General features: G+C 46.8%; 1 protein-coding gene across 1 annotated transcript; it reads right to left on the reverse strand.

The window, feature by feature from the left end:
• Nucleotides 1-14,015: 14,015 nt before the first annotated feature.
• LOC131571280 (serine/threonine-protein kinase PAK 1-like) lies at nt 14,016-20,648 on the reverse strand (the record flags this gene model as incomplete). The annotated part of the gene is made up of 5 exons (XM_058823935.1): nt 14,016-14,141; nt 18,367-18,563; nt 18,963-19,062; nt 19,762-19,879; nt 20,542-20,648. Coding segments are annotated over 5 exons (648 nt in total), but the record flags the coding sequence as incomplete, so codon positions are not given.
• Nucleotides 20,649-26,169: the final 5,521 nt, after the last annotated feature.

The raw sequence follows: 26,169 nt of genomic DNA on the forward strand, positions 1-26,169 counted from the left end.
GGGATCCCTCTGCTTGGAGCTCTGTTTAAAGATACACGGACTTGCATGTGAACAGGGATTATTATATGGATTTGTACATAAGTAGCCAGCTATTTGTTCAGGCCTATTTCTGTACATATGGTATCAGATTTATGAATGTACTGTGTATCTATGTACGTATAGGTACCTGTATAGATACAGGTTTTCAGTCACATCTTTGTGTGTATATGTATCCAGTTCGTTATGTGTATTGTAATATCTGTGTTTAGATTTCCGTATGTATACGGTTGTGTAGGTATCTATTTCTATTGATGTATTGATGTAGTTTTGGTCTTTTTAAATAGCTATATTGGCATTTCTTTTGGTATATATGTATTTTTATATTTTTTTAGATGTGCATTGATGTATTTCTATATATATAATATTTACATATATATCCAGATATATTGCTGTATATTTGTATTGATGCAGTTGTACAGATATTTAGGTTGGTACTGCTGTTTGTCTATTTATAGATAGGTTTGTTTTATGTATCTGCTCCTTGAATGTAATAGGTAACATTTAATCTGTATTCACATCTGTATATTGTAGTGGTTATTTATGTATTCAGTTCTATTTAAATGTGTCTGGAGTGGTATAGTGGTGGAATTCTATTTGTAGAGTACTTGGTATTACAGGCAAATAGTGATATTTTCGTATTTGTATATGGGCTGTATGTTTGCCATAATATGCAATAAATTAAGTTGTTAATTTTCCCTTGATCTCTGTGTATAATGAGTGTTTTTAGAGGTTTGCAATAAATTAGTTTTTGTTACCAGAAGTTGTTATTTGTATGTTTTTAAATAGTGTGTTGTAACAAATACATAAATTACTTTTTAAAAATTTAACAAAGATCTGTATAGTTCTGTTTTGTCAGCGCTGGTGTAAGAAATGGTCAGCGCTGGTAAGAAATGCCATTTGTCAAGTGAGATGGATGTGTTGTAATTTGTGCTACCCAAAGCCATGGGCAGATGTAAATGCTGGAGGATTTTGGCCATGCAAATCTCCAGCCATGCCCAGCACGTGCCCCACCTGCACTCTGGCTGGGCAAGGGAAGCGCAGATTTGGGCTGGCAGCAGAGCCCCACGTGTGCTCAGAATTCGCTGCAAAGGCCTGCTGGCTGAGAAAAAGATCAGGGATACATTTCATAGATTCTATTTATTACAGTACATATATTAAAATATATATTATGTGGTGTATTGTAGAAATCCTTTAAATCAGAGGGTTTTGGGAAAGCTGCTCCTCAGTGAGGAGGATTTCTAGGCTAGAGGAATATAAAAATAAAAAGAATGCCATGGACAGTGCCATTGCCAGAGGCCCAGGCTGTTAAACGGAGGAATGGATCGTCCCCTTCGCCGCCTGTAGCTGATACCCCTGTCAGTAATAAGTAGCAACCTCGGGAGCAACGAGATGGGAAACCATCTCTCTAAACCAGAATGGGATGTCGTTTAATAGCTTGAGGCAATTTTACAGGGTCAAGGACATTCGGACATGTCAAAACGTGAACTACAAGATAATTATTCTGGGTAGAAGTGAATACTCAAAATACAGACTTGAGGTCTGATTTTACCTTTGATTTCTGGGACCAGATAAAGTGGAAAATTCACAATCTAGTCTCTCTCAAAAAGGAAGAGTCTTTGCTCCACCTTATGCCTGTCTCCAGAGCTTTAATGGAGAGCTTTGTTCAGAATGATTGTAACAGAGACTTTCTCAAACATCAGAACAGAACACCTGGCTCTGAGACTTTAATTCTGAGTGGTGCTGGACCTTCATCCTTCTCTGGGGGGATCTCAGATTTTGTTCACGGTGTCCTGGCATGTCCAGGGTTTCTCCAGGCAGTGTGGACAGCACCCCGAAGCCCGGAAAAGGGGAATCAGATCAGCTTCCAGCTTTGGTCATGTTCTCTGCTTTTTCCAGGATTCCCTGAGTCACTGACGCTGCAACCAGGAATCATTGTCCCAACTCCTCCGGGAAATCATCCACCCCCAGAATTCCCAGAGAGTGTTTGGGATTTTTCTTGCATTCCAAGAGATTGAGTGGTCATGGGACATGTTGTAGGTAGGCTGGGAATCAAATTGGTCCAGGAGATTAATGTTTGGGGAGGCTTTGCAAAAGAGGAGCTGCTGTTTCTGTGCTCTGCTGCTCTTCTGAAAAAGATGCGGCCGGATCTTATTCTGAAGTTGTGCAGGTGGGGTCAGCCAAGGGGGGGCCTGGACCCGCTCTGCCTGGCCGAGGGGCTGCAGGGTCGCTCCTGTCACTGTTGGCCCTTCCCAGGAAGTCACCCCCTCGGATCGGGCTCAGGCTGGCAGTTGGCTTTGGAGCTCTGAGGACTCTTTTCATACAGATTCCTCTGCCAAAACTTTCCGGGATTTTCACCACTTTTGGCTCCCAAGCCTCCGGTTACAGCAGGTGGGGGGGCTTTGGATTTGGCTCTGCCTGCAGGGGAGTGGGCAGGGGAGAGGACAGAGGTGGCGGGGGGCAGCCAGGGCTTGAGCAGGGCAGGGATGGCTCTGCCCGGAGAGGTGGATGGGGTGGAGGTGGGAGAGCTCAGGAAAGTTGCTGTGGAGGCAGAGACAGTTCATTCAGAAGCCTTGAAGCCTGTCTCATTGGCTGCTGGGCTCATGGGGGAAGGCATGCTGAGATTGCTCTTGGACCTGAGAGTTTTCCTGCTGTATCCCTGCGGGCAGGGATACAGTGTGGAACCTCTCACAGTCCATTGGAAAGCATCACAAATACAAAGTCAGGGTCTGCCGCTGGAGAGCAGCCCGATTTGTATGAATCTAAAAAGATCCAATTTAGTGAATCCAGATGTGAGTTAGCAGGCTCTGGCTTTCTTCCTGTCACCAAGAACTTGGAGCTCTCCTCCCCAGCCCTTCCTAGCAGGGTTCCCAGGAAAGTTGCTGCAGCAACACTACTGCCAAGTGACGCCTCCCGGGGGCTATTTACAGACTTCAAGCAAGACAGGGCTGCTATGGAAAGTGCCTAGAGCTGTTTATTTTTCAGCATCAGTCTAATTACATGATTATGATAATGGGAAGATGCTAGCAGCTCACAATCCAGGCAGCAGGCCAAAAATCAGAAGGTTACAACTTACTATATAATCTTCTTAACAAATCACACTAAGCAAAACATATTGACACTAGTTCTATCCAATCACCATAAGCACACGTAGCTTTGGTTAAAACAATGCTTGCTTATTTCAAATACTGTACCTGTTTGTAAGCCTTAAAACACAATGCACAGAGCTCCACTATTAAACGTCAACCTTCCTAATATCTTGCTAGATAAACTTTGTGCAGCTTAGAGAGCTATTCAGACAAGCATTAATGCACAGGCTTATTGTTCTATTTGCCCTTGCTTTTTCTACAGTTTAAATAATTTTTTCTGCTGACCTATCTCATGACTGTTGCTTTAGATCTACTCACAATTCTGCTGTGTCTGAGGCCTGCCTTTTGCAGCTTTCCCAAAACCCTCTAATTTTATGGATTCCCTCAATTCCCCCTCTCTCTTCACCAAAAAAGAAACCTTACCAATTGTGTCATTTATTACTTGCGTTTTGTGGCCTTACTATAATATTTTTGTTTCTTATCTGCCTAAAGCATGTTTTTGTTGGCACTAAGCATTAAATTGCTAAATTACAACACAGCGATTAAATGCTGTGAAGGTCCAGTCAGTGGAAAGGCCATAAATTATGCCTGACAATAGTTACAAGTCATTGTTCAAAAATCTCTTGTTGATTCTACGGTCTTCACTCAAAACCTTCCTCCATTTCTATACCTTCATCCACCATCTCCGTGACATTTTGAGCCCTGTCTGTGAATACATTTCCTACCTCTCTCTCTTGTGCGATAAAAATTTCTTGGACAGTTTTGTTCATCTCTCGTTGCACACACTGAAGGATGCAAGGTATTACTATTAATATCACTACCAAAACACCCAATACACTGAGACCGATTTTGCAAAGTTCCCTTAGCCAAGGTGCAAAGCTCCATTCTTAGGACAAATTATCTGACCAGGACCCACCATCTTCTTTAATTTCAGTTTTTGTGTGCTTTTGAGGATGGATTCAGAGTCATCAGACAGGTTCATGCAACACAATCCTTCAAATTCCTCACAACCTTGTCCTTGTGCCAGTTAAAAAAAAATCAATTGCTGCTCTATTTGAAAGGGTAGAATGTCTAACACTACTAACATCGGTCAACATGTCACTGATTGCTGTGGATGTGCCATTAGTTTGTTTACTCAGCCAATATCCAAACCTATCTAATTGTTTCAATGCCATTGCTGAAGCCAGCTAGGGTAAAAACAAACCTTGGAACTTGGAGCTTTTTGGCAGGGTTCATGGAACAGCTGATTGCTGTGACAACACTACCTGTTCTTCTGGATCAGATACAGGAGTGATGAAAAGGAAAAAAAACACGGTCTAAATCGACAGTAGACCTTCCATTGCAACTACCTAAGTGGTCTTAGATATTATTCAAATATTATTCAAAATTTAGAAAAAAATTTGGATTCAAATAAACACTTCCTTGCCTTACCTGTAAGATATGCTCATAACAATGTAAATGCACAATACATAATTCCTTCTCACCATGAGATCAAAGAACTTATAGGAAGAATGCAAAAAAAACTATCATAACTTTACCTGATCAGCCTCCAAGTGTAACAGAGATGCTAACAGCTTGCAGTAAGCTCATCTCTTCAAAATATCTTGCTAATGTGCAAGTCAGTGCTTTTGGAAAGCTGATTGCAGATTCTTAAGAAAAGTTAGGAATCCAATGGGAGATAATTTGGGAAAGGCTTTGGGAGAAAATTTGGGACAAAATATGGAAAAGCTTGAAAAGGCCCTTGAAGCACAAAGAAACATTTTCCAAAAATCTGTTGGTACTGTACAGTTGGACTCTGATAAAAAGGCTTGTGGCTTTGCTTGTGGTAAAGCAGGACACATGAAAAGAGATTGTCCTACAACAACAATCAAACCACATTCTATTTGCCCTCAGTGTAGGAAAGGGAAGCATCTTGCTAAGTACTGTCATTCTCAATTGGACATCGATGGCAAACCTTTGTCGTTAAACTGGAAAAAGAGCGCGGATTATCACCGCACCTGGACACAAGTAGTGACCTCCTTACAGTCAAGTACCCAGTCAAATGGCATTGGTACCTCAGTCATTTATCCTTCAGGTAACCATCCCTCAAATGGTCCCAGGTCAATACCCTCACGTACAAGGTTTGAATTGGCCCCCTCAAAAATTGATACACCTTTGAAATAATTTCTGGTATGAAAGTATTTCTACTGGAATTATCAGGTTTTTTTCAGCAAAGACAAGAGCTTTTGATTCTAGGCAGAGCTAGCACCAAAATTTTCAGACTTGCAGTCCTTCCAGCGGTTGTTTCAATAGATTTTAACAATAAACCAATATATTTAAATCTTGCATGTAACGTTCCTATAGCGACTCCACCAAAAACACCTATAGGTATTGCATTTCTTCTACCCATGAGTACAGCCAAGCAAAACAACTTTCCAGAGAATTCAATGCTGTCTGTGCCATTTGGAAGCTAAGGTCCTGAGGTCTTTTGGATGCAATTTTTGGACCGCAAGCAAGCAAAATTGACTTGCTGCCGGACTCACTGTAGTAAAGCAATTTACATTACAGGCATGCCGGATACTGGTGCAGATGTCACTGTAATCTCTCACATGTTTTGTCCCAGAGATTGGGATTTAGTAGCTCCTGCAGCTTCCCTCACAGGGACTGGAGATGCTACCGTGTGTTTGCAAAGTGCATCCATGATAACCATTACAGGTCCTGAAGGAAAGACAGCAATAGTGCGTCCTTTTCTTGTTCAGAAGCTTCTCACTGTCTGGGGGAGAGACGTCCTGTCCCAATGTGGAACAGAACTGGAGGTGGGCCTGCGATGTAAACCACGTCAAAACCTGCCACTTGAAAGCTGAACTGGAAAACTGATCCTCCTATATGGATTGATCAATGGCCTTTAACAGAGAAAATAATAAATAGCCTTAAATGATTGGTAAAGGAGCAATTACAAGAAAGTCACATCACACCCACAAAGAGTCCCTGAAATTCACCAGTATTCGTCATCCACAGGAAGACATTGGACTCCTGGAGGTTGTTTCATGACATGAAGATCAATGTAGTGACTGAAGACATGAGACGTCTTCAATCTGGACTTCCTTCTTTATCAATGATCCCAAAACACTGGCCTCTCATTGTCATTCATTTAAAGGATTGTTTTTTCCACATCCCACTTCATCCCAATGATGCTCCAAGATTTGCCTTTTCAGTTCTAGTCATCAATCAAAGAGAACCCATGCAGAGATAGCACTGGAAAACATTGCCTCTATAAATGAAGAATTCGCCTATAATTTGACAATATTTTTTCACACAAGTTTTGTCTCCAGTTCAACAGAAGTATCCAAGATCCATGATTTCACACTACAGGGATGATTTGCTCATCGCAGCTCCAACAAAGCCAGAGATGGAGCAAGCTCGTCCTAGTGTTGTTACTGAAATCCAAAATGCTGGACTTAAAATTTCCATAGCCAAAATTCAAGAAGTTCCACCTTGGAAGTATCTGGGATGGAAGATGACTGAAAAAGCAATTACACTGCAGAAGATACAGCTCCGGACCAGTGTCAACACCCTGCAAGACTTACAACAGCTTCTAGAAGAAATCAATTGGGTCAGACCTGTTTTGGGAATCAGCAATGATGAATTGGGTCCACTTTTTAATTTGTTGAGAGGAAGCTGCGCCATCGACTCTCCTGAACTCTAATACCTGAAGCTCGTGCAGCGCATGACAAGGTCATGGAGGCTCTCCAAAGACAACAAGCTCATTGCTGTATTCCAGAAAAGCCATTCTTTTCTGCAATTTTAGGAGGAAAGATGCAACTTTGTTCTGTCATTTTTCAATCAGACCCTTCTGAGAGAGATCCTTTGTTGATAATAGAATGGGGTTTTCTTCCCTCAAGGTTTCCAAAGACTATTTTCACAGTCTTAGAGAGGATAACACAAATTCTGATTAAGGCCAGAACAAGGTTATTAAGTTTAGCAGGTGAAGAATTTGCAGTTCTCTATTTACCACTGAAAAAGCTATCTTGATTGGGCAATGCAAAATTCTGCAAATTCTGATGATTTGCAAGGAGAATTATTTAATTTTGCAGATATTGCTTCTCTTCATTACCCGGCTCACAAATTATTGCAGCAAAATTGAGTTTTAGAGAGAAACCTTTGTTAAGTAAAGAACCTTTAAACACAATAACTCTCTTCACTGATGGAATCTGGCAGAGGTCACAAATCAGTCATTACTTGGTTGAACCAAACCAAGTTCCCAACTAAAACTTGGGAATCAGATATTCAAATAGTAGAGCGATCTCCTCAGATTGTTGAGCTTGCTGCTGTGGTTCAGGCTTCTCAGTTCTTCCCACAACCTTTTAATTTATTCACACATTCTGCGTTTGTTGCTAATGTGGTTAAAAGAATAGAAGGATCAGTTCTAAAGAATCCTAGTAATGACACTTGATATCATTGGCTTTCACGGCTTTTTACAACTTTACAATAACCAGCTAATCCACAGTTTGCTTCTCACATCAGGGCTCATTCTTGGCTTCCTAGATTTTTAGTGGAAGGAAACACGAGAGCGGACAAACTGACAGTGCTTATTTCCAACACTTTGCCAAACATTTTGGAACAAGCAAAACTGAGTCACGCCTTTTTTCACCAAAATGCACAAGCACTTGTGCAAATGTTTCAAATTTCCAAAAGTCAAGCTAAAGCTATCATTAGTACTTGCCCTGACTGTCAGCTTGTGCAGCCTCCTGTTTCTAGAAAGAGTTGTTCAATCCACAGGGTTTGCAAAGCCTGCACTTATGGCAAATGGATGTCACTAAATAAATAGCCTTCCTTTGGTAAATTTACCAATACTCATGTTTCAGTGGACACATTCTCTGGTGGAGTTTTTGCTTCTCTTCACACAGGGGAAGCAGGTAATCATGCCTGTCAACATTTTTAGCAGAGCTTTTGCTTCACTGGGTGTGCCCCAAGAAGAAAAAAACTGACAATGATCCCACATATATATCTCAAAAATTGGCCACATTTTTAAAGATTGGGGTGTTCGTCATATCCTTGGTATTCCACATTCTCCCACAACCAAGCATTTGCTGAGAGGACACATCAGACATTAAAACGCATTCTTGATCAAGACAGGGGGGAGTCGAGGTCACACCACAGATGAGGTTATACAAAGATTTCCATGTTTTAATTTCTTCAACAGCTCTGTTGCAGAACCTGATCCACCGATTTCTAGGCATTTTTACAATAACACACAGGCAAAAGTGAAAGAAAATCCCTCTGTTTTAATTAGAATCCCTGGGACAGGACCAATTGAAGGTCCTTTCTGATTAATCACTTTGGACAAAGGGTTTGCTTCTGTCTCTACAGGTGCAGGAATTAAGTGGGCCCCAGCAAAAAACGTCAAACCATATCACACCTTTTGCCTTCTGGATCAAGGCAGGCGACCTGGTTCTAAGGATCAGCACGGTGGCCCACTCTCCAGGGCCGCTCGGGCCAATGACACACGCAGACACCAATATGGTGGACGGTCAAAAGGCGTTTATTACTTCTTCTCATGGGGCCTTATAGTCTAAGGGGTCTCTACGTCAAAAGGGGGTTTGTCCTTCTTATCTATGGTTAGTAGGGAATGGAAAAGTACTGGGTAAGGAATGGAAAGTTACTGGCAGTACTGTTAGTGGAGCCACATTCCTAGGGTAATCTCTTATCTTAGAGGAACAAAGTGTTCTGGCTTTCCGTGACATCGCGTGATCTTCCGCAACGACTTTTCCCTATCTACCACACGCACCCCAGGACACTCGACGAGTTCAAGACCGTAGAAGCAAGTACACAGGTGTGAGCCAAACAGAGGGATCACGGGTCACACCTGACGTTCCTTGTGCATCGGTGGAACCTGCAAACTCTGATTTTATGTGGTTTATAAATGTGTCACTTGTTGGTTTCATAGAGCTCTAGTGGAGAAAGCGTAGGTTTTGTTTAGTTCATTTTTATTAAAGGTCAAAAGTCATGTTTTTGAATTGAGAAGGATATGGGAGGAGCTTAAGCCAACAATTAACTTATGAAAAGGATGCTGCAAAATCAAATGTTACTACAATGTCAGTACTGATTGCTTCTTCTAGTGCAGTGTTTTAGTCAATTTGTAGTGTTGATTTGTCTGTGGAACAACCAAAACCAAATGTCTGGGTAACCTTAGCCAAGGCAGCAGGCTCGGATACCATGTGTTTGTCTAATTCGGAACAGAAAAGCCTTTCTCAACCTGACTAGTCAGTGTGCCAGTAAAGAATTTGCCCTTGGTCAAAAAGCAATTCAATAGTAAGCCTGGTGAAATTGACAATGGCAGGAGCTCTGTATAGGATTGTAACATTTGGGAAAAAGAACTTCCCAAAGCAGTACCTGCACCCCAAGAATTAGAAATCCTTGGTCCTTTAACAATGGATTTTTGCCTTACATTTACAGTTAATGATTAGTGAGAAAGTGATCCTCCAAAGCACAATGTTACTCTCCATTGTTTTGCATACAGAAACTCAAGGTTTTGGTGTAATTATTAAGAATGTTGAGAGTTGCTTTCTAAAGCTGACCAATATCCACAACAGTTACCAAAAGGATGTTGGTTCACCTGTGTAGATAGGCCCTGGCAGGGCATCCCATGAAGGTGGCCCATGTAGCAATGGGATGCTCACTGTAATTGCGCCTACTGCCAAAGCGGTCATTAAGAAGAAACAAAGGGGAACAAGATCTGCTCGTCATTATTGTGAAAACTGTAGAAGTGATTTCACGCCTTGGAAGGCTGCAAAAAGGGTTTCTGCAGGTTTGTTTTTACCCCGGCTGCCTTCAGCAATGGCATTGAAACAATTAGATCGGGTTGCATATTGGCTGAATAAACAAACTAATGGCACATCCACTGCAATCAGTGACATGTTGACCGATGTTAATAGTGTTAGACATGCTGCCCTTCCAAATAGAGCAGCAATTGATTTTCTTTTACTGGCACAAGGACATGGTTGTGAGGAATTTGAAGGATTGTGTTGTATGAACCCGTCTGATCACTCTGAATCCATCCAGAAAAGCATAGAAAAGCTGAAAGATTTGACAGCTCCAATTAAAGAAGATGGTGGCTCTTGGTTAGATGATTTGTTCCAAGGATGGAGGTTTGCACCATGGCTAAGGAGACCTTGTAGAATAGGTCTCCATATGTTGGGTGTTTTGGCAGTGATACTGGTAGTAATACCTTGCATACGTCGGTGTGTGTGACAAATGATGGACAAAACAATCTAAGAAGTTTTTATCACACAAGAGAGAGAGGCAGGAAATGGATTCACACAGAATTCTCAAAATCTCACACAGATGGTGGATGAAGGTATGGACATGGAGGAAGGTTTTGAATTAAGACCTTAGAACAGGCAAGACTTTTTTGGAACAATCACTTGTAATTGCTATCAGACATGACTTTTGTCCTTTGAACTGACTGGACTTTCACAGCATTAAAATTGCTGTCTTGGAATATAGCAAGGCTGAATGCGAGCAAGAAGGATGCTTTATGCAAGTAACAAGCAGGTATACTACAGTAAAGCTATGAAATGCAAGGTAGTTAATAAACGACACGGTTACAAAGGCTTCTATTTAGCCAAACCGTGAGGGGGAATTGTGGGAATATGTGAAATCAGAGGGTTCTGGGACAGCTGCAAAAGGCAGACCTCAGAGAAAGCAGAACTTTGGTTAGAGCTAAGCAGTAGATTTGTCAGCAGAAAATTTATATAAGTAGTAGAAAAGTAAGGACAAATAGAACAATGGTTTGTGTCTATTACTGTAGAATGCAGGACATTCATATGTCTGAGATGTAACACAAAACAGAACTCCCTTTGGTCATCAGCAAACAGCTTCGTTTATTGCCTTCAGCACCCACAGTCCATTTAGCCCAGTCAAAACTCCCAGGCCGAGACATCTCATTGGTCTATCTCTGTGCCCCCAGACTCTGAACCAATGCAATGTCTGTATCTTAGGAGAGCTCCCATTGCCTGGGAACTTCTGTCAGTCAGTCCAGAGGCTGCTCCGTGGAGCTGAATTGGGCTCCTCATTCTAATTTGATTGATACTGACCCACCAGTGTATTAACGCTTGGCTGGAATGACTCCCTAAGCTACAGAAAAGTATCCCTAGCAAGATATTAGGAACTTCTAAGCTTAATAATTGTTATATTTGCCCAATTATCCCATCAAAAAAACCAAAAAACCAAACAATATTTAGGTAGCAGGAATTTTAATTGAATAGTTTAGAAAATATATAAATAAGGGATAATTTGGTTCAAATAATAGCACATAAGCAAAAGATACCGCGAGGTACGGAGGGCAGAGTTCTTGACCCTTGCCACTTCACGTACAAGCTTGCCAAGTGAAAATCACCCCTTGTATGCCATATGTCAATACCATCTCCTCCTATTTTCGGTTCGTCACTTTTCTGTCTCCGCCTTCCTCACCACCTTTACCACGCATGCGCCACCACTCGGTTTGGTGGTCGCACAAGTCTTTGGGGGTCGTCACTGATGAAGGCCCTGTAGTCTTCTTTGTTGTCCTTTAATTCACCTTTGGGTTACACATGCGCATCAAGCCAGCACGTAGCCAGTACAGCCAATGTAAGCCAAGACTAACGTATCACTCCATCTACATATCAAGGCAATAAATCCCTTATAATTAGGATTTGTTGGGACCGAACCAGGTTCTTGCTCATTTTTAGCAACTGTATCTTCAGCTTCTTTCCTGTGGTCCTTGAGAACAGCTGCTGGGAAGGGGGGTGGAGCCCCTCCTCTCCCTCTCTTCTTTGGCATTACAACTTTTTAACTATTTATTATTCTCAAATATTAATTACTGTATCAGTATCAATTACTCTTTCAAATTTTATCAGCATGAATGATACCTATTTATCACAATAATGGAGCTCTGTGCATTGTGTTTTAAGGCTCAAAAGCAGGTACAGTGTTTGAAATAAGCAAGCAGTGTTTTAACAAAAGCTACGTGTGCTTATAGTGGTTGCACAGAACTACTGTCAATATGCTCTTGCTTTGTGTGAGTGGTCAAAAAACTTTTCAAGTAAGTTGATTGCCTGCTACCCGGGATGTGAGCTGCTGGCATCTTCCCACTGTAACAACCATGTAACGAGACTGATGCTGGAAAACAAACAGCTCCAGCAGTTCCTCAGCAGTCCCGTCCCTTTCGTGATTCGTACAGAGACCCGCGGCCAGCAATACTCAGCTGAGGACCAGAAGAGACCGGAATAGCCCGGGCAGTCCAGCTTTAGTGCAAGGCATCCGGCAGCCTTGAGGGTACAAAGCGAGCACAGGTCGCAGCTCCTCGTGTCCGGAGCGAGCCCGGAGCAGCTCTCACAGGCCGCAGCCCCTCCCAGGCCCAGCTCCGGGCGCAGCCGGGGCCGCTCCGACTGTGCGGGGCCGCTGCCGGGGCGCTGTCGCGGCTCCTCCCGCGGGGCGGAGCTGACGCGGCCCCGGCGGCCCCGGCCCGGCCCCGCTGCGCTCCGAGCGCGGCCCCGGAGCGGCCCGGCCGAGGCGGCGAGGGACGGGCGGCGAGGGGCCGGGGGCATGGGGCGCTCCGGGAACGGGCGGACATCCCGGCAGAGGGGAGAGAGACCTGGCAGAGGGAGGAGTGAGCGGGAGAGGGGAGAGATGCTGGGAGGAAGGAGAAAATCCCAGGAGAGGGGGTCGAGCCCGGGAGTAGGGGAGATCACGGGACAGGGGGGATGAGGTCCCTGGGAAAGGGTGGGTAGCCTTCCAAGACAGTAGAGAGCCCTGGGAGAGGGGGGAGATCCTGGAAGAGGGAGGACTAATCGGGAGAAGGGGAGATCCAGGGAGACAAATAAAACCACTGGCTACAGCTAGGGAAAGGAGGGAGCTTGGGACAAGGGGTAGCTTAGGACTGGGGAAAACCCGAGAAAGGAGGGAGAACCCAGGAGACAGAGGACAACTTGTGAAGGGGGGGAGGTCCGGAGTAGAGTGGACAGGGCCTGGGAAAGACGTAGGAGAAGAAAGCCCAGGGCGGGGGTCCAGGAGCGGAGGCTCCTGCAGGCGGACTGGGAACCCGGAGAGCCCGGAATCACGGAGTCCTGCAGCCAGGCCGAGAACGGGCGCGGGTCAGTGCGGTTCGGGAGAGCGCGGCTGCGGGGCTGGCTCCAGAGGCGGAGGCGTGTGGAAAGCGCTGCTCGGCAGCCCCGGCGGCGCTGAGAGCACAGCCCTGCCCGGGGAGGCAGCGCCACGGGCGCCGCTCGGCTTCCCAGCCAGGCCACAGCACCGCTCGGCTTCGCCGCCGGATCCGCGGCAGCTCGGAGCATCGCTCCCTGCCTGGGCCCGAGGCTCACCTGCGCCAGGTGCACCAGAGCATCGCCTCTGCCTGGACAACCCACAGCGAGCAGTGCCCGGCAGGGACTGCAGATCCCCTTTGGTGGCAGAGAAAAAAGAGCAAGGAATCTTCCATGGGAGAACATAGGCAATAGGATGAGGTGTCAGTGTCCAGTGTGTTCAGATGCACTCACAAGGATACTATTGCTCTTGGCTCAGAACATGGAAAAGAAGTGGGCAGACACAAATCAGAAGCTGGTTGCAATATCCAGGGATCAGTTATCAGAAGAAAATGCTACGCAACTGCTGGAATGCTTAATGGATGACTAATTACCCCTTGCCAAGTAATCTGGACTTTTTAGGGGCAGCATACTTATCTCTCAAAAATTACTCTAGAGATATTCTTAAGAAAATTTTGAAGAAAGGCTCATGCACCCACATTTCAACGCAGTTGCTGTGGGTTTGATAAATGAAATCTGCTTTAATGTCTTGATTTTCCTAAAGATTTGTGGGGGTTGTTTTTAACACAGGCATGCATGCATGCTAAATTTGAGAATCTAAGGTAAGGTCTTTTTATAGGGGATATGGAAGAGACAGGTCTTCAGCCAGCAATATGTCAGTGAGAGACAGCTGAGCGATGATTACTGAGAAGAAGAACAGCCCTGCAATAGAGGTGTGAGCTGCATTGAACAGCGCTTGCTGTGGGCCAGAGAGCACAAAGCAGGCTGGCCTGGTGGGCCTGAATATTCCTGCCAAACACTCTGCATCTCACCCCTTTGCTTGGGCTCAGTGCAGAACTGCAGGATTGCGGGCGCTTCCTCCCAGAGCTGCGTGAGGCGCTGGCTCCTGCAGATGTGCCCTGCCAAGCTGTCCCGGCTTCACGCTGGCCTCGCTTCCCCTGGCACAAGAGCTGGGCCTGAAGGAGGCTGCCCTGTGCTCCAGCCTGCCGAGCAGCCCGGCTCCCTGCCCCGGTGCCCAGAGTGCTGCACACACTGCTGACCTTTGCCAGGAGTTGCAGGGCAGCTGGCAGAAGAGGAGGAATCCTCAGGCAGCCCAGCAACCCTCGGCTGCCCTTGATCTTTCTCTGCTCCTGGGCACACTCCAGATGGCCAATGCCTCCAGGCTGGGCTGTGCCCAGCATGGCTGCGCTTCCCCTCGGCAGCAGCCAGCTGCCACCTGGGCTCTGAGAGCGGAGGATTCGCCCACTGCCCGGAACAGGCACCCAGGGCCCGGCTGCTGCCTCTTGCAGCTCCAAGGGCCTCCTTCCAGCCTGCCTCTGCCGGGGCTCAGCCTGCTCCGGCCTCTGCCGGGGCTCTGCTGGGGCTCCACCCCAGCCAAGGCTGGGCCCGCTCTCACCTCACAGGCGCTGACAGCTCTGCACCACAGGAGACCTTCCCGAGCACCCTCTCTGATCTTTCTGCTTTCTCACTTGAGCAAGGCTCTCCTGCAGCCAAAGAGATTATTGCATTTCGGGATACAAATCCAAGTGGCAGGAGCCCCAATGTTCTCCAGTCACAGCTGAAGGCCTGCATCTGCACAGGGTGTTGGGCTGCCTCATTCTTCTTTTGGTTTTGACTTCAAATGCCATTGCCCTTTCTGCCTCAAATAGAAATACCAAAGCTGGCCAAAAACAGACCAGTGGGCCAGATTCCAAAGGCAGTGTGGTCTGGAGAGGATGAATGAAGAACATCCTTCTTCCCCACTTTCACACCATGTCAAAGACATTGTGTCACTTTCCACCTTTAAGAAACAACAGACAATTCAGAAGAAATTCTTGAGCGTATTCGCAGAGTGAGAAGGAAGGGAATCTTCAAGGTGACTTGTGGTTTCAGAAACTGTATTCATTTCCAATCCTACTCTGCACTCCTATTAGACAATCCTACTCTAACCCTAACCTTAACCTTAACCCTAATCCTAATGCTAATCCTAATCCTAATCCTAATCCTAATCCTAATCCTAACCTACAATCCTACTCTAAAGTGGTTGACGAATAAATGGTCCTGATGTGATTGTCACATTCTTGTCTCCCTCCTCTTCTTCACTGAAACAATCAGCGGCACCAGGCTGGACGCAGGCTCAGCAAATGTTACAAATGGATGCTGCCCAAAGGGAAAAAAAACAAATCAACAAAAAATAATGGACCATGACTTTACAAGCTCAGTGCTTCATAGGATTCCTCTGTCTTATAGAAGGATGCAGGAACAGGACCAATGGGACCATCTAGACCTCCATCTTTATGCGCCGGACTTAGCCATCACAGGCAAATGTGGCCCAGAATCCCACTCATCCATTTATCCAGGTGTCTTCATCTTGCTAGGATTTTTGCCCTGCCAGTGCTCTAGAAATGGTGCTTTCTGTCCTTGGAGTTTCTTCTTTTCAGGTATCTCTAAAGCCTCACACTGGTCCCTCTCTTTGAAAGACAGGCACTGTGCTGATTCCCACAGGGAGACAGAGCAGTGGCTACCTTTCCATGCCCTGCCCCTCGTGTGCTGGATGGCACCTTCCTTCCCAGCAGGGCCAGCCCAGTGGCACTGGGCCCTGCAGTTCCCTCTCTGCCACACAACCTGGCACTAACCCTGGCACAGTTCCTGTCTGCTTGAGCGTGCCAGGCAGCAGATGGGGCTGGTACAAGTCCCTCCCAGCTGTCCCTGTTTGCGTGGCAGAAACCTCTAAGGGTGGGCTGGGGGGCACAAACCAGGGCCCCCGGGAGGCTCACAGTGAGCACCCCAGGACCCCTCCTGCCAACAGCCAAATCTCTGACCCCTAGGCTGGGACTGGCTTCCTTGGGTTCCTGCACCACCATTTCACGTCTCTGCAGCCTGCATTGCTCTACTTCAATTCTTTTGCCATTAGATAAAACTGAGCACACCACCAAATGACAAAAGAGGGCGACCAAAACAGCCAGAGGAGCTCTCTGACTCAGGAAATGCAGAGAGAGGTGGAGTTACTCAGTTTTGTGAAGAACAGGCCCCAGGGAGACTTTATTGCCACTTTCCAAGACTTCAGAGTGGCTTTGAAGAAAGTGAGGGACATATTTTTTAACAGGGCCAGTTACAATAGGATGTGGGTGAATATTTTTAAACACAAACAGGATCTAATCAGAACTTGTTTACTCGGAGCATGGTGTGACTCTGGCACTGGTTGCCGCGAGAGCTTTTAGGAGCCCCATCCCTGCTGCCATTCCGGCTCCAGTGGGAAAGGGCTCTGAGAAACCTGATCTCTTTGAAGATGTCCCTGCTCATTGCAGGACACTTTCACCAGAGGACCTTTACAGGGCCCTGGCAGCCCAGCCCAGTCTAGGATTCCTCATCATTTTCATTTGAAGAGCACCAAGAATGGAGGTGAGGAGGAAGGGGGCTCATCTGATGCCTTGGACTTGAGTGGAGGAGGAGCCCATGCCTCAGAACCTGTTTCACCTGCAGCCCCTTCCCATTTTACCTGCAGGAGCTCCCTGGCAGACCAGCGCTGCTCCTCGTCTCTCTGCAGGCAGCAGCTCAGGAAGTCACGCAGGCAAGGCGAGAATCGGTTGGGCTGCTGCAGCCGTGGGGTCCCTACTGTGGCTATCAGTTGTGTAGCCTGGAGAAAAAGGAGACACCAGGCTCCACTTGCTGCTTTCACATCTCTAAGTGCTCTCCCACCTCCCTTTGTTTAACCTCTGTTCTTCAGTGGCAGTTTCTGCCCTGGCAGAGACCCAGAGATCATTTTCCTTTACCAACCAGAAAACCCAAACCCGATGCAGCCACAGCTTTTCCACCATCCCACAGATCTTGCCTTGGCAGCTGATTTCATTGACTGTGCTAGTTAATGGGAACTACATCAGAAAACGCACATTTGCTTCCATAAGGATTCACACCAGCTTGAGAGGCTTTTTGGAAGAGGGACTGTGCTATACAAACTAATTTCAAGGGTTAGTACATGAAAGGCATGTCTGCAGTGCTTGTTGGTCCTTTAAGCGCACGTGCCCAAGAACAAAACTCATCATACCTTTTGTGCTTTTTTTGAAAACAATGGTAATTGGAAGGAAAGAAAGGGAATCCATCAATTAATCCCCAGGTAAGGAAATAAACATTTGCAATCTCATCTTCAACAGAGACACATTTAGATGCCTGCACAAATGTATTGGGATGAAAATTGCTGCTTGGGCACAAAGGAGCCACCTGAAGCTCTGTCTCTCAGCAGTCTGAAAATTGCAGCTTCCCATTTTGCAGCAAAAGAAAAATTGTCATGGTCAGAAGAAGGAGAGGTGCCATCCCTATGGCCAACCTCTGCTCATTTGGCTACTCAAGTCAATGCATTAATGATAGGCCCATGCCAGAAAGGGCCTGGAAAGAAATGGGAGGTTTTGGCAGGCTCTCTGCATCACCAGGCTCTGGCTTGGTGACACAGAGAATGTGCCTTTGGCTAGGAGAGAAACACAGTGACTGAGTGTTTCAGCAGCACTGTACAGGAAGCAGAAGAGACTCAGTGGCCTTTACACTCTCATGCCCAGGTTTCAGGCATGTTTCCCAGTGAGAAGAAACTGTACAGGGAGCTAGGTTCATCTCTAAAGACCACAGTTTTAGAAACTTTGTTGGGTTTGTGTTGCCTTCCTTCATTTCTGGAAAGATAACAGCAGTTGTCAGATGCTTCTTTTCTGCTATTAAGGCCATCTCCACAGCCAAAGGACTGGAACCACTTAAAAGCCAAAGGAAAGTGTTGCCTGAGAAGAGAGTTTGTTTGGAGTTTGTTTGCATGTGGTAAGGCTTGAGTTCCCCCACTGCTGAAACCAAAACTACAGCAGATGCTGATGTGTTGCAGACACATTTTTAGGAGGGGACCTTGGTGGAAGTAGTTCAGGCAGATGGCAATGGGCTTTTGCCCGATGGCACGCAGGACAAGGGACAGGTGAGAAAGACAGTGGGATCAGTGAGTATTTGCTCCTTACCGTGATGGGACTTTGCTTCCAGTAGGGAGGTTCTTGTTCGATCATTTCAATCCCCACGATTCCAAAAGACCATATGTCCACTTTGGGACCATATGGTTGACTTGTCAGCACTTCTGGCGCCAGCCACCAAGGAGTCCCGACTACCGAGCACCGTCTGCTCTGCTCAGGGCTGAGCTGAGTAGAGAGGCCAAAATCACCTGAGGAGAAAGCAAAACTCTGTTTCTATTTGAATTCTGTGCAATTAGGAAAGCAAGCCAAAGAATTGCCCAGTAGAAGTTGGAAAATGTGCTGTTGAATTCCTGGCATTGGCGACTTTTAAACTCCCCCCATTTTTTACACTGTCGCCAGTAGTGTCTTTTGTTCTTTGGAAGCTTTAGACTTGTAACTCCCTCCCTCTGGAAGGGACACACACAGAGCAAGGCCACTCTTGACTGCTTGTTCCTTGTCCTACCTCTGTGCACCTTGCAACTGTGCCCTCAGCTCACAGCGGGTGTCCCTGCGCTGCCACCAGCCCCATTTAGGGGAGCTGGCTGTCACTCCAAGCAGCCCCACACCCACATCCCTGGAATGCTGCTCCTGACCAAGAATACACTGACCCAGCTTGACAGAACCATCGGTTCTGAGAAGGATGTTGTCACTCTTCACATCTCGATGGATCACATGGTTTGAGTGAAGAAAATGCAGTCCTTGCAGGCACTGAGAGAGAAAACAGAAAGAGGAGGGCCAAAATGAGTGATGTGATTTCATCCCATAAGAAAGGCAACAAAGAATCTAAAAGATTCCCTCTGCAGGGGAATGGGCAGTAATGGCAGAACACAGTGCCACTGAGAGGAAGAGCTTGCTGCTCCAGCACTTGAAGAGCAGGACCTTTCTGAGGAAAGGCATGTCAGCTTCTGAAAGAGCAACAGCACCTGCTGTTATAAACTGTGCCCTGCAAACCAGCCAGGATGACTGCTGCTGCAGTGCATGTGCTCAGAAGCAAAGAGCCTTTTGGCTGCACTCCTGTCCTTGTATGCTGAGGCCTGAGAGAAACGAGTCTCTCTCTTTTTTCTTTGCTGATCATTTCCAATCCTGCCACCAGCACCTTTGCTTTCACAGGCAAGGAATGCAGTGAAGACAGACTCCAGGCAAACATTTAGAGAGGCAAGGTGGAGAACAGCAAATACAAATACATGAGCCCGAGCGAGAATACAACAGCAGGAGAGAAGAGTACTGGCACTGAGTACAGGGAGTGCAGGAGCACTGGCAGGCCTTTCACTTGAGATGCTTTTTCTTGCCCATAGCACACCAGCAACACAGAACCAAAGCTTGGCACAGGAAATCACTGCAGGTCTGAGCCCCTGTTTCCCAGACAATCCTGCCCAAGCCCTTGGAAACACAGATGGGATTGCTGACCTCCCGACTGATGGCTGCTGCCTCATCTTCATACAGAGCGGTCGTGCTGAGGATATCGTTCAGGGTGCCTCCGTCCATGTACTCCAGCACCAGCCAGAGTTCCTCACCCACAAGGTAGCTGAAAGAAGGAAAGAAGGCCGTGGAGATGAGCATGCATGGCTACGTTGATTTTTGCCTCCAGGTTTCTTACTTCCAAATGCCTTTGTGACAAGGACAGAATCATAGCAATAGATATTCCCTCTTGGCTGTGCATTGTTTGCAATCTGTGCAGTCTCAAGGAGATAAGCACAGCTGTGAAAAAGGAGATGTCTTAGATGGCTAGTGAGTGAAAAATGCAGTTTAGAAACAGCCCAGATAAAAAACCTGTCAGGCATGGTGTTTCTGGAAATAAGCACCTAGTCTTCCTGGCATGCCCAGCAATGGCAAAGAGTGGCAACAATCCAAGGGAAATCCATTTTAGGACGGTTCATCAGCACTTCAGAAACTTGAAAAAATCAATCCCAAAACTATGTGGAGGCAGTAAACTTTGAGGCTGATGACTAAGGAAGATACAGCTGATCCAGATTTTGAATAATTTTGGAATAATTTTCAAACTAGGTGTGCCAGGGAAGACTCATGCAGAAGGGATGCACTCTCTTCTCATCCATTGGAGATGAGTAGAGAGATATGAATAAATAAAAATTAACAGCTTTACTATCTGCCACTGACCAAAGTGGGTTTTTAACCTCTTATGTTTGCTGTATGTAAATGCACACATGGGATAAGACCAGAACCACTCACCTGTCTAAAAAATTCACAACATTGGGACTCCTGTACCTCTTCATGATTTGGATTTCATTAATGCTTCGTTCCATCCTTCTCGGTCCTTGAAGATTTATTTTCTTTATGGCCACCTAAAATGACATTGAAAATCAGTAACTTGAGCAGTTGGTGGCAGGAGACAACAACGCACATGAAGCGAGTGATTTTGCAATGATACAGCTGAGCTGTGCCAAACTGCCTTGTGATTAGGCACTGCAGTAATTAGGAACTGACATTCCAACAGCCAATTTCTCTGCTCCCTTGGGAGCCAGTTACAGAACATGTGGGGCCGCTGACATTTTGCCTTGTCCACTTGGTAACAGTTTTGTCTCAGCTATCACCCACAAACCTCTGACCACACTCTCCGCTGCTCTTTCTAGGATTCAGAAGAAGTAATCCATGCCTTAAGACTCTGTGGATCCATCTTGGGCAATGGGCAGGGCTTAGGGCTTTTAGGGCACTTGCAGATCTCTCCCTATGTGCAATTGCCAAGTGCAGCACTGCAGGTGGCTAAGGAACTACCAGTAACTTTCTGATGGATTTGCTGGCAGCCAGAATCAAGAATTCAGGACTCTGAAGCTGTAGCCCCAAAGAGCAGGGAGGTGCTCTAAGGCACCACCTTTGTTTTAGCAATGGAGAGCGAGTGAGCGCGTCCTTGTCTGAAAGGAAGCGCTGCCCTGCGTGCCTTCCTTCCGGCAGCTGAGGAGGACAAAGTGCCAAATGTATTTTGCAGGCTGGCACCAGTCTATGCTTCTTGTTCCTTTTCAGCACGGCTCTAGCCAAGCTCCAGCCACAGCTCACACCAGAGGAGAGCTGTGGGGAAAGCCCCTCAAGAGCAGCAGAGTCTGCAGGGGCTGTTGACATTTACCTCTCCTCCTGTGGCAGTGTCGAGTGCTTTAAAAACATCTCCAAAACTCCTAGAAACAAAAGAGAAGCAGAGAAAGGAGAAGCCATTTAGATCTTGCACTGAAAGCCAGCCCACACAGGAGATCTCTGCTGTAAATGCCTAAAAGCTGCAGGACTCTGGAAGCATGGAGATGTTCTGGACAATGCCTTCTGAGCACAATTAGAAATTCTGATCAGCATTGACAATCTAAGCCCAGTGCCTGAACACATTTGCAGCTTGTCTGACTTCACGCTTGATACCTATTCCACCAGCAAAACACCTGATGCATAGTTTTGTAAAATTAGCATTGCTTGGACTCACCCACTGCCAATACTTTCCAGTTCAATGTATTTGATGATAGGATTTTCCGTCTTCACCATTCTGCCTGAGGGAAACAAAATGCAAGATGTTCACTTTAAAGCAGAGATCCCACCTTCTCGGAGATACAAATGGCAGCTCCACTGTCTGGGGCTCTGAGCCCTCCCTTTGTTAGCCAGCTCTGAGGTGGCTAACAACAACAGGAACAGGAACTGGAACAACAAGAAAAGAACAGCACGTCCACAGCACAAGTCTGGCTGGCACAGAGACTGATTTCTTGCATCCTTTGAAGTGAGAGACCTCTTGGCAGCAGACACACAGGGAAGCACAGGGAGATGGATTCAGACTACACTGAGACCAGAAGAGAATACATACCAAAGCAAGTAAGTTTGTCCTCTAGAAACATTGAGGAGAGCTGGAACTAAGAGTGCCTTGGTTTTGTTGGGAATAAACACTGCGAGATTTAGAAAAGGTTTCCCACTTGCTAAGATTAAATGCACCTGCACATCCCGAATCAATTCCTCTGAACAGATGTCAAGTTCAGAACAGGAGGAATATTGCCAAGTGTTCCCATCTTTTCCACCTTGCAGCAGTTTGCCAATAGAATGCCTTCCCAGTTGTAAACCAGAGCAGCTCATGCCAGAACCAATCGCGACGGGGCTTTCAGCATCAGGACCCTCACCCTTTATGAGCAGGCTGAGCTCAAAGACGCCCTTGCCCGTGCCCCGCGTGAAGAACCACGCCGCTTCTCTTCACCCTGACAGCGCGGATCAGTCGCTCCCATTGCACTCGCCCTCTCAGCACCGCACACCTCCCCATCTTCCCAACTCGGCATGGCGGGCACGGGCACAGAGGGACAGCAGTGCTCCTCAGGCACCCCTGTGACACAGAGAGCTGCCCAGAGGAGATGCTGACCCTCTTGTGAGTCCAGGCCATGCGAGGCAGAAGCCGGCCCAGAGAAGGGGCTGCTGCCTCAGGCAGCTCCGCGCTGCAGCAGCCGGGCAGCAGCGGGACCCTCCCAGCTAAGGAAGGCTCCAGCCTCTGCAGTCCCTGCAGCCCTCAGGGGCAGGGCAGCGAGCACAACCAGGCTGGCAAAGGCCAAGCATGAGCACTGACAGGCACTGATGGGAAGAAGCCAGAGTGAGCCTGAGCCCTGTACAAGCTGTTGCCCCCATTCAGGACACAACAGGATGGGCTTTGAGATCAGCCCCACCGAGGTGTGGATCAGTGCCCTTTTTGTCCCAACAGGTGATGGTAGACACAGAATCCCCTGGGCTCTCTTCTCAACTCTACCAGGTCTTATCTGAGAGCACAGCACTGGCAGCTGTTACAGGCAAGAAGCAGATTCATTGGGTTGTGCTGCAGAATCACAAAGGGCTTGATTTGTTCTTCTAGAGACTGATCTCAGCAGGCCTTCTACCAGTGGCTAGAACTCAAGCAGTCACAGCCTTCTGCTGATGCAGGAACAATTCCTGCTTCTGCCTTTGGCAGAGAGGGAAGCCCAGGCAAACTCCAGCCAGCCTAAGCTGCCCTCTGAGGCAGCAGGAACACCCAGAGCTCTCTCTTGCTGCCTTGGAGCAATGCCAGCACTTCTGTGACCCTGAAGTGAGGAGAGCCCTTTGGTACAGCTGTGCTGACATGTGCACACAATACACTGTCCCTCAGATAAGAAAGACAGCAGACGTACTGTGTTGCTCCAGGGAGTCACCCGCCATCTCCTGTTGCAGAGCAGCAGCTGGGTCAGCATGGGAGGTGAACCAAGTGCTCAGGCTCCACGTCTTTGGCTGGGGAGCAAAGGCTCCTTGGGGCGGCATTGCTGCAGCAGCTTCAGTGTCAGAGTTGGTGTAGATCTGAGAGAAGAAATGAGTTGATGTCAGGAAGGTGTGGCAGAGATTGCCCTGAAATGCAAGAGAGATTGCCATTTGAAATGCAAGCCCTTAGGAAGCTGCTGTCTGCCACATGCAGAGCTCTTCAACTGGATTGCTTTGGATGTCCACTTGTGAAACCAAATGGTCAAAACCAAAGACTGATTTTACTCAAGTTCATAGCCACTTTCTTGTTCTAAAGGATGACTGCAGCAACGACCGCTCCACTTCCTCTCAAAGACTCCTTTCCCCCTCCTAGGTCTGCAGATACATTTGCAGCTCCTCATTCTAATGTTCTACCTCCTGCCATGAAATTCTCTTTTACTGCACCTTCCTCGGGACGTGCTTATCCTGCAGCATCTCTGGATGGTACAGTTCCTGGGCCTCATGCCAGCCTCGGGGCTCTTGGTTGCCCATCACTTGCTGGAACTCGCTGCAGGCTGCCAGGTAGGATTGTGAACCTTCCACCTCAAGTCAAACAGAACAAAGCAGTCAGAGACTACAGCTTGTCCCCGTCAGCCAGGAGTCATCGACTGGGAAGAAGTAAAGGACAGGAGCAGATTCACAAGGGTTACAGACAGCTTGTAGCCTGTATTCCAAATCTATGTGAGTGACCGTGTTCACCTGCAAAAACACCTCAAGAAACAAGGTCACCTGGAAGAAGCCAGCAGGAGTTCATTGGGATGACTGCTGGCTAAATGGCCAAGGGAGTAATGCCACTGTCTAGAGCATCAGCTGCGATTCAGCAGAGCAGGAAGTGTCCTTGAGAGCAGCTCTGACAGAGGCCTCATCAGGATGGCACTCAGAGGCAACACCCCACCCCCCTGCTGCTCTGCACTGCAAAGGCAAGGAGGGCAGAAACCACCCCTTGGGTGACTGCAGTGCCTGTTGCTATTTCTCTCGCTTTTCTAAATCCTTTTACTCCTGAAGGAGGCGATTAATTTTCTCTTTGATGATTTCAATTTTTTCGTCTGGCCTCTTCTTCCTTGCCTTGATCCTAGCCTCAGTTTCCTGTAGTTGTGCCGGCACCTGTTTGTCCATGTTCTGTAAACAACAATGGAAAGGACTCTCTTTCATGAGTGGAGCGGCTGCCATTCTTTCATTCACCTGTTTTTGTTGACTGTCCCTCTGCATAGGGAGATTCTTCTCTTCTTGGATGTCTTCATTCCACCTCTTCACTGCCATGTCACTCTGAGATTCGGGCAGCTCTGCTTGTGGTTCTACCTTGATGTTCTGTGCACACAAAAGCAGAGCAAGTGACTGGAAGCTGTCATCAGGCTCAGCTTTTCCCTCTTTTTGCCTCAAAATCACATGGATTCAGCCACTTCTTTCTGCTTCCCTACCCACATCTGCTTCCACTGTAACCCTCCTGTCCCAGGGCTGATCTCTGCAGATTCCAAGGCTCTGTGCTTCCAGTGCCTGTGGGATTTCTGGCCTCCTCAGCCCCAAGAGCTGTGGTTTATGCCCTTCTTCCTGCCCTTCCCTCTGTGCCCTGGCCAGTCAGGCTTACCTGGCCTTTCTCCTGTGGCTCTTCCACCTGCTGCCCAAGCTGCTCTTCCTGCTGTCGGGCTGGGAACAGCTCTCCCTGAGTCTGGCATGGCATCTCTGATGAAGCAGTGTGCTCCTGCTCTCTCTCAAGAAGCACCTGCACAGAAAGCGAGAGAAGATGGGTTTCAGCTTCCCATATGACCTTTGTGGGCCAAGACTCCAAGACTGCTGGGCTCACACGTTCCCAAAGCACTGTGCTGCTGCTCTGCTGGGTCATTCTCTGTTTGAGGGGAGGCACAGATTCCAAAGTGACCCTGGCTCTACAATTAGGGGCCAACTGGGACTGAAGCTGCAAGAGCCTCTCAGGCAGCTGACAGGGAAGGTGTGGCATTTTCAAGGGTCTGGGGAGGGCCTCCCTCTGCTTCTACCATGTCCTGTTTGTCTCTCCTGAAGGGATGCGTTTAGGTGAGCATTGCATCTTCCACTGCTTTGGAGCAGAGCCAGGAAGATTCAAATAGATAGATAGATAGACAGATCTCACTTTTATAATCTCTCTTTACTGTACTGTGGGATTTACATTCTTTGAATGGAGAGAGATATAATTCTCTCTCCTAGGCTTTTTTTTAAGGAAGTGTAGTGAGAAACTTAGAGAAGAAGAGAAAACAATTATTATCTCTACTTGCTGTTCTTGTTGTTTAGTCCATGAAGAATGTGTTATAGCGATTGTTTACTGTAAGTGATTTGTTATTGCATTTTAGTGACAGTTGTTTGGATTGATTAGCTAATTAGATAAAAGACTGTGTGGAGACAGTCACTAGTTTTGCTTTAGTATCTTTTTAGTATAGTATTTCCATAGTATAGTTTTAACATAGTACTAGTTTAATATAACATAGCTTAATAAAGAATTTGTTTAAACTTCTAAACCACAGAGTCAAAGCACATTTTTCGCCACGTGGGGGTCACCCGGGATCAATAATGTTCTTTCTGTCGCTACACACATCATCACTTGGTAGCAGTGCCCCAATCAGAAGCCATCCTGAACCTGCTCTC

Source organism: Ammospiza caudacuta, chromosome Z (assembly GCF_027887145.1).
Source record: "Ammospiza caudacuta isolate bAmmCau1 chromosome Z, bAmmCau1.pri, whole genome shotgun sequence".
NCBI classification, from domain to species: Eukaryota; Metazoa; Chordata; class Aves; order Passeriformes; family Passerellidae; genus Ammospiza; species Ammospiza caudacuta.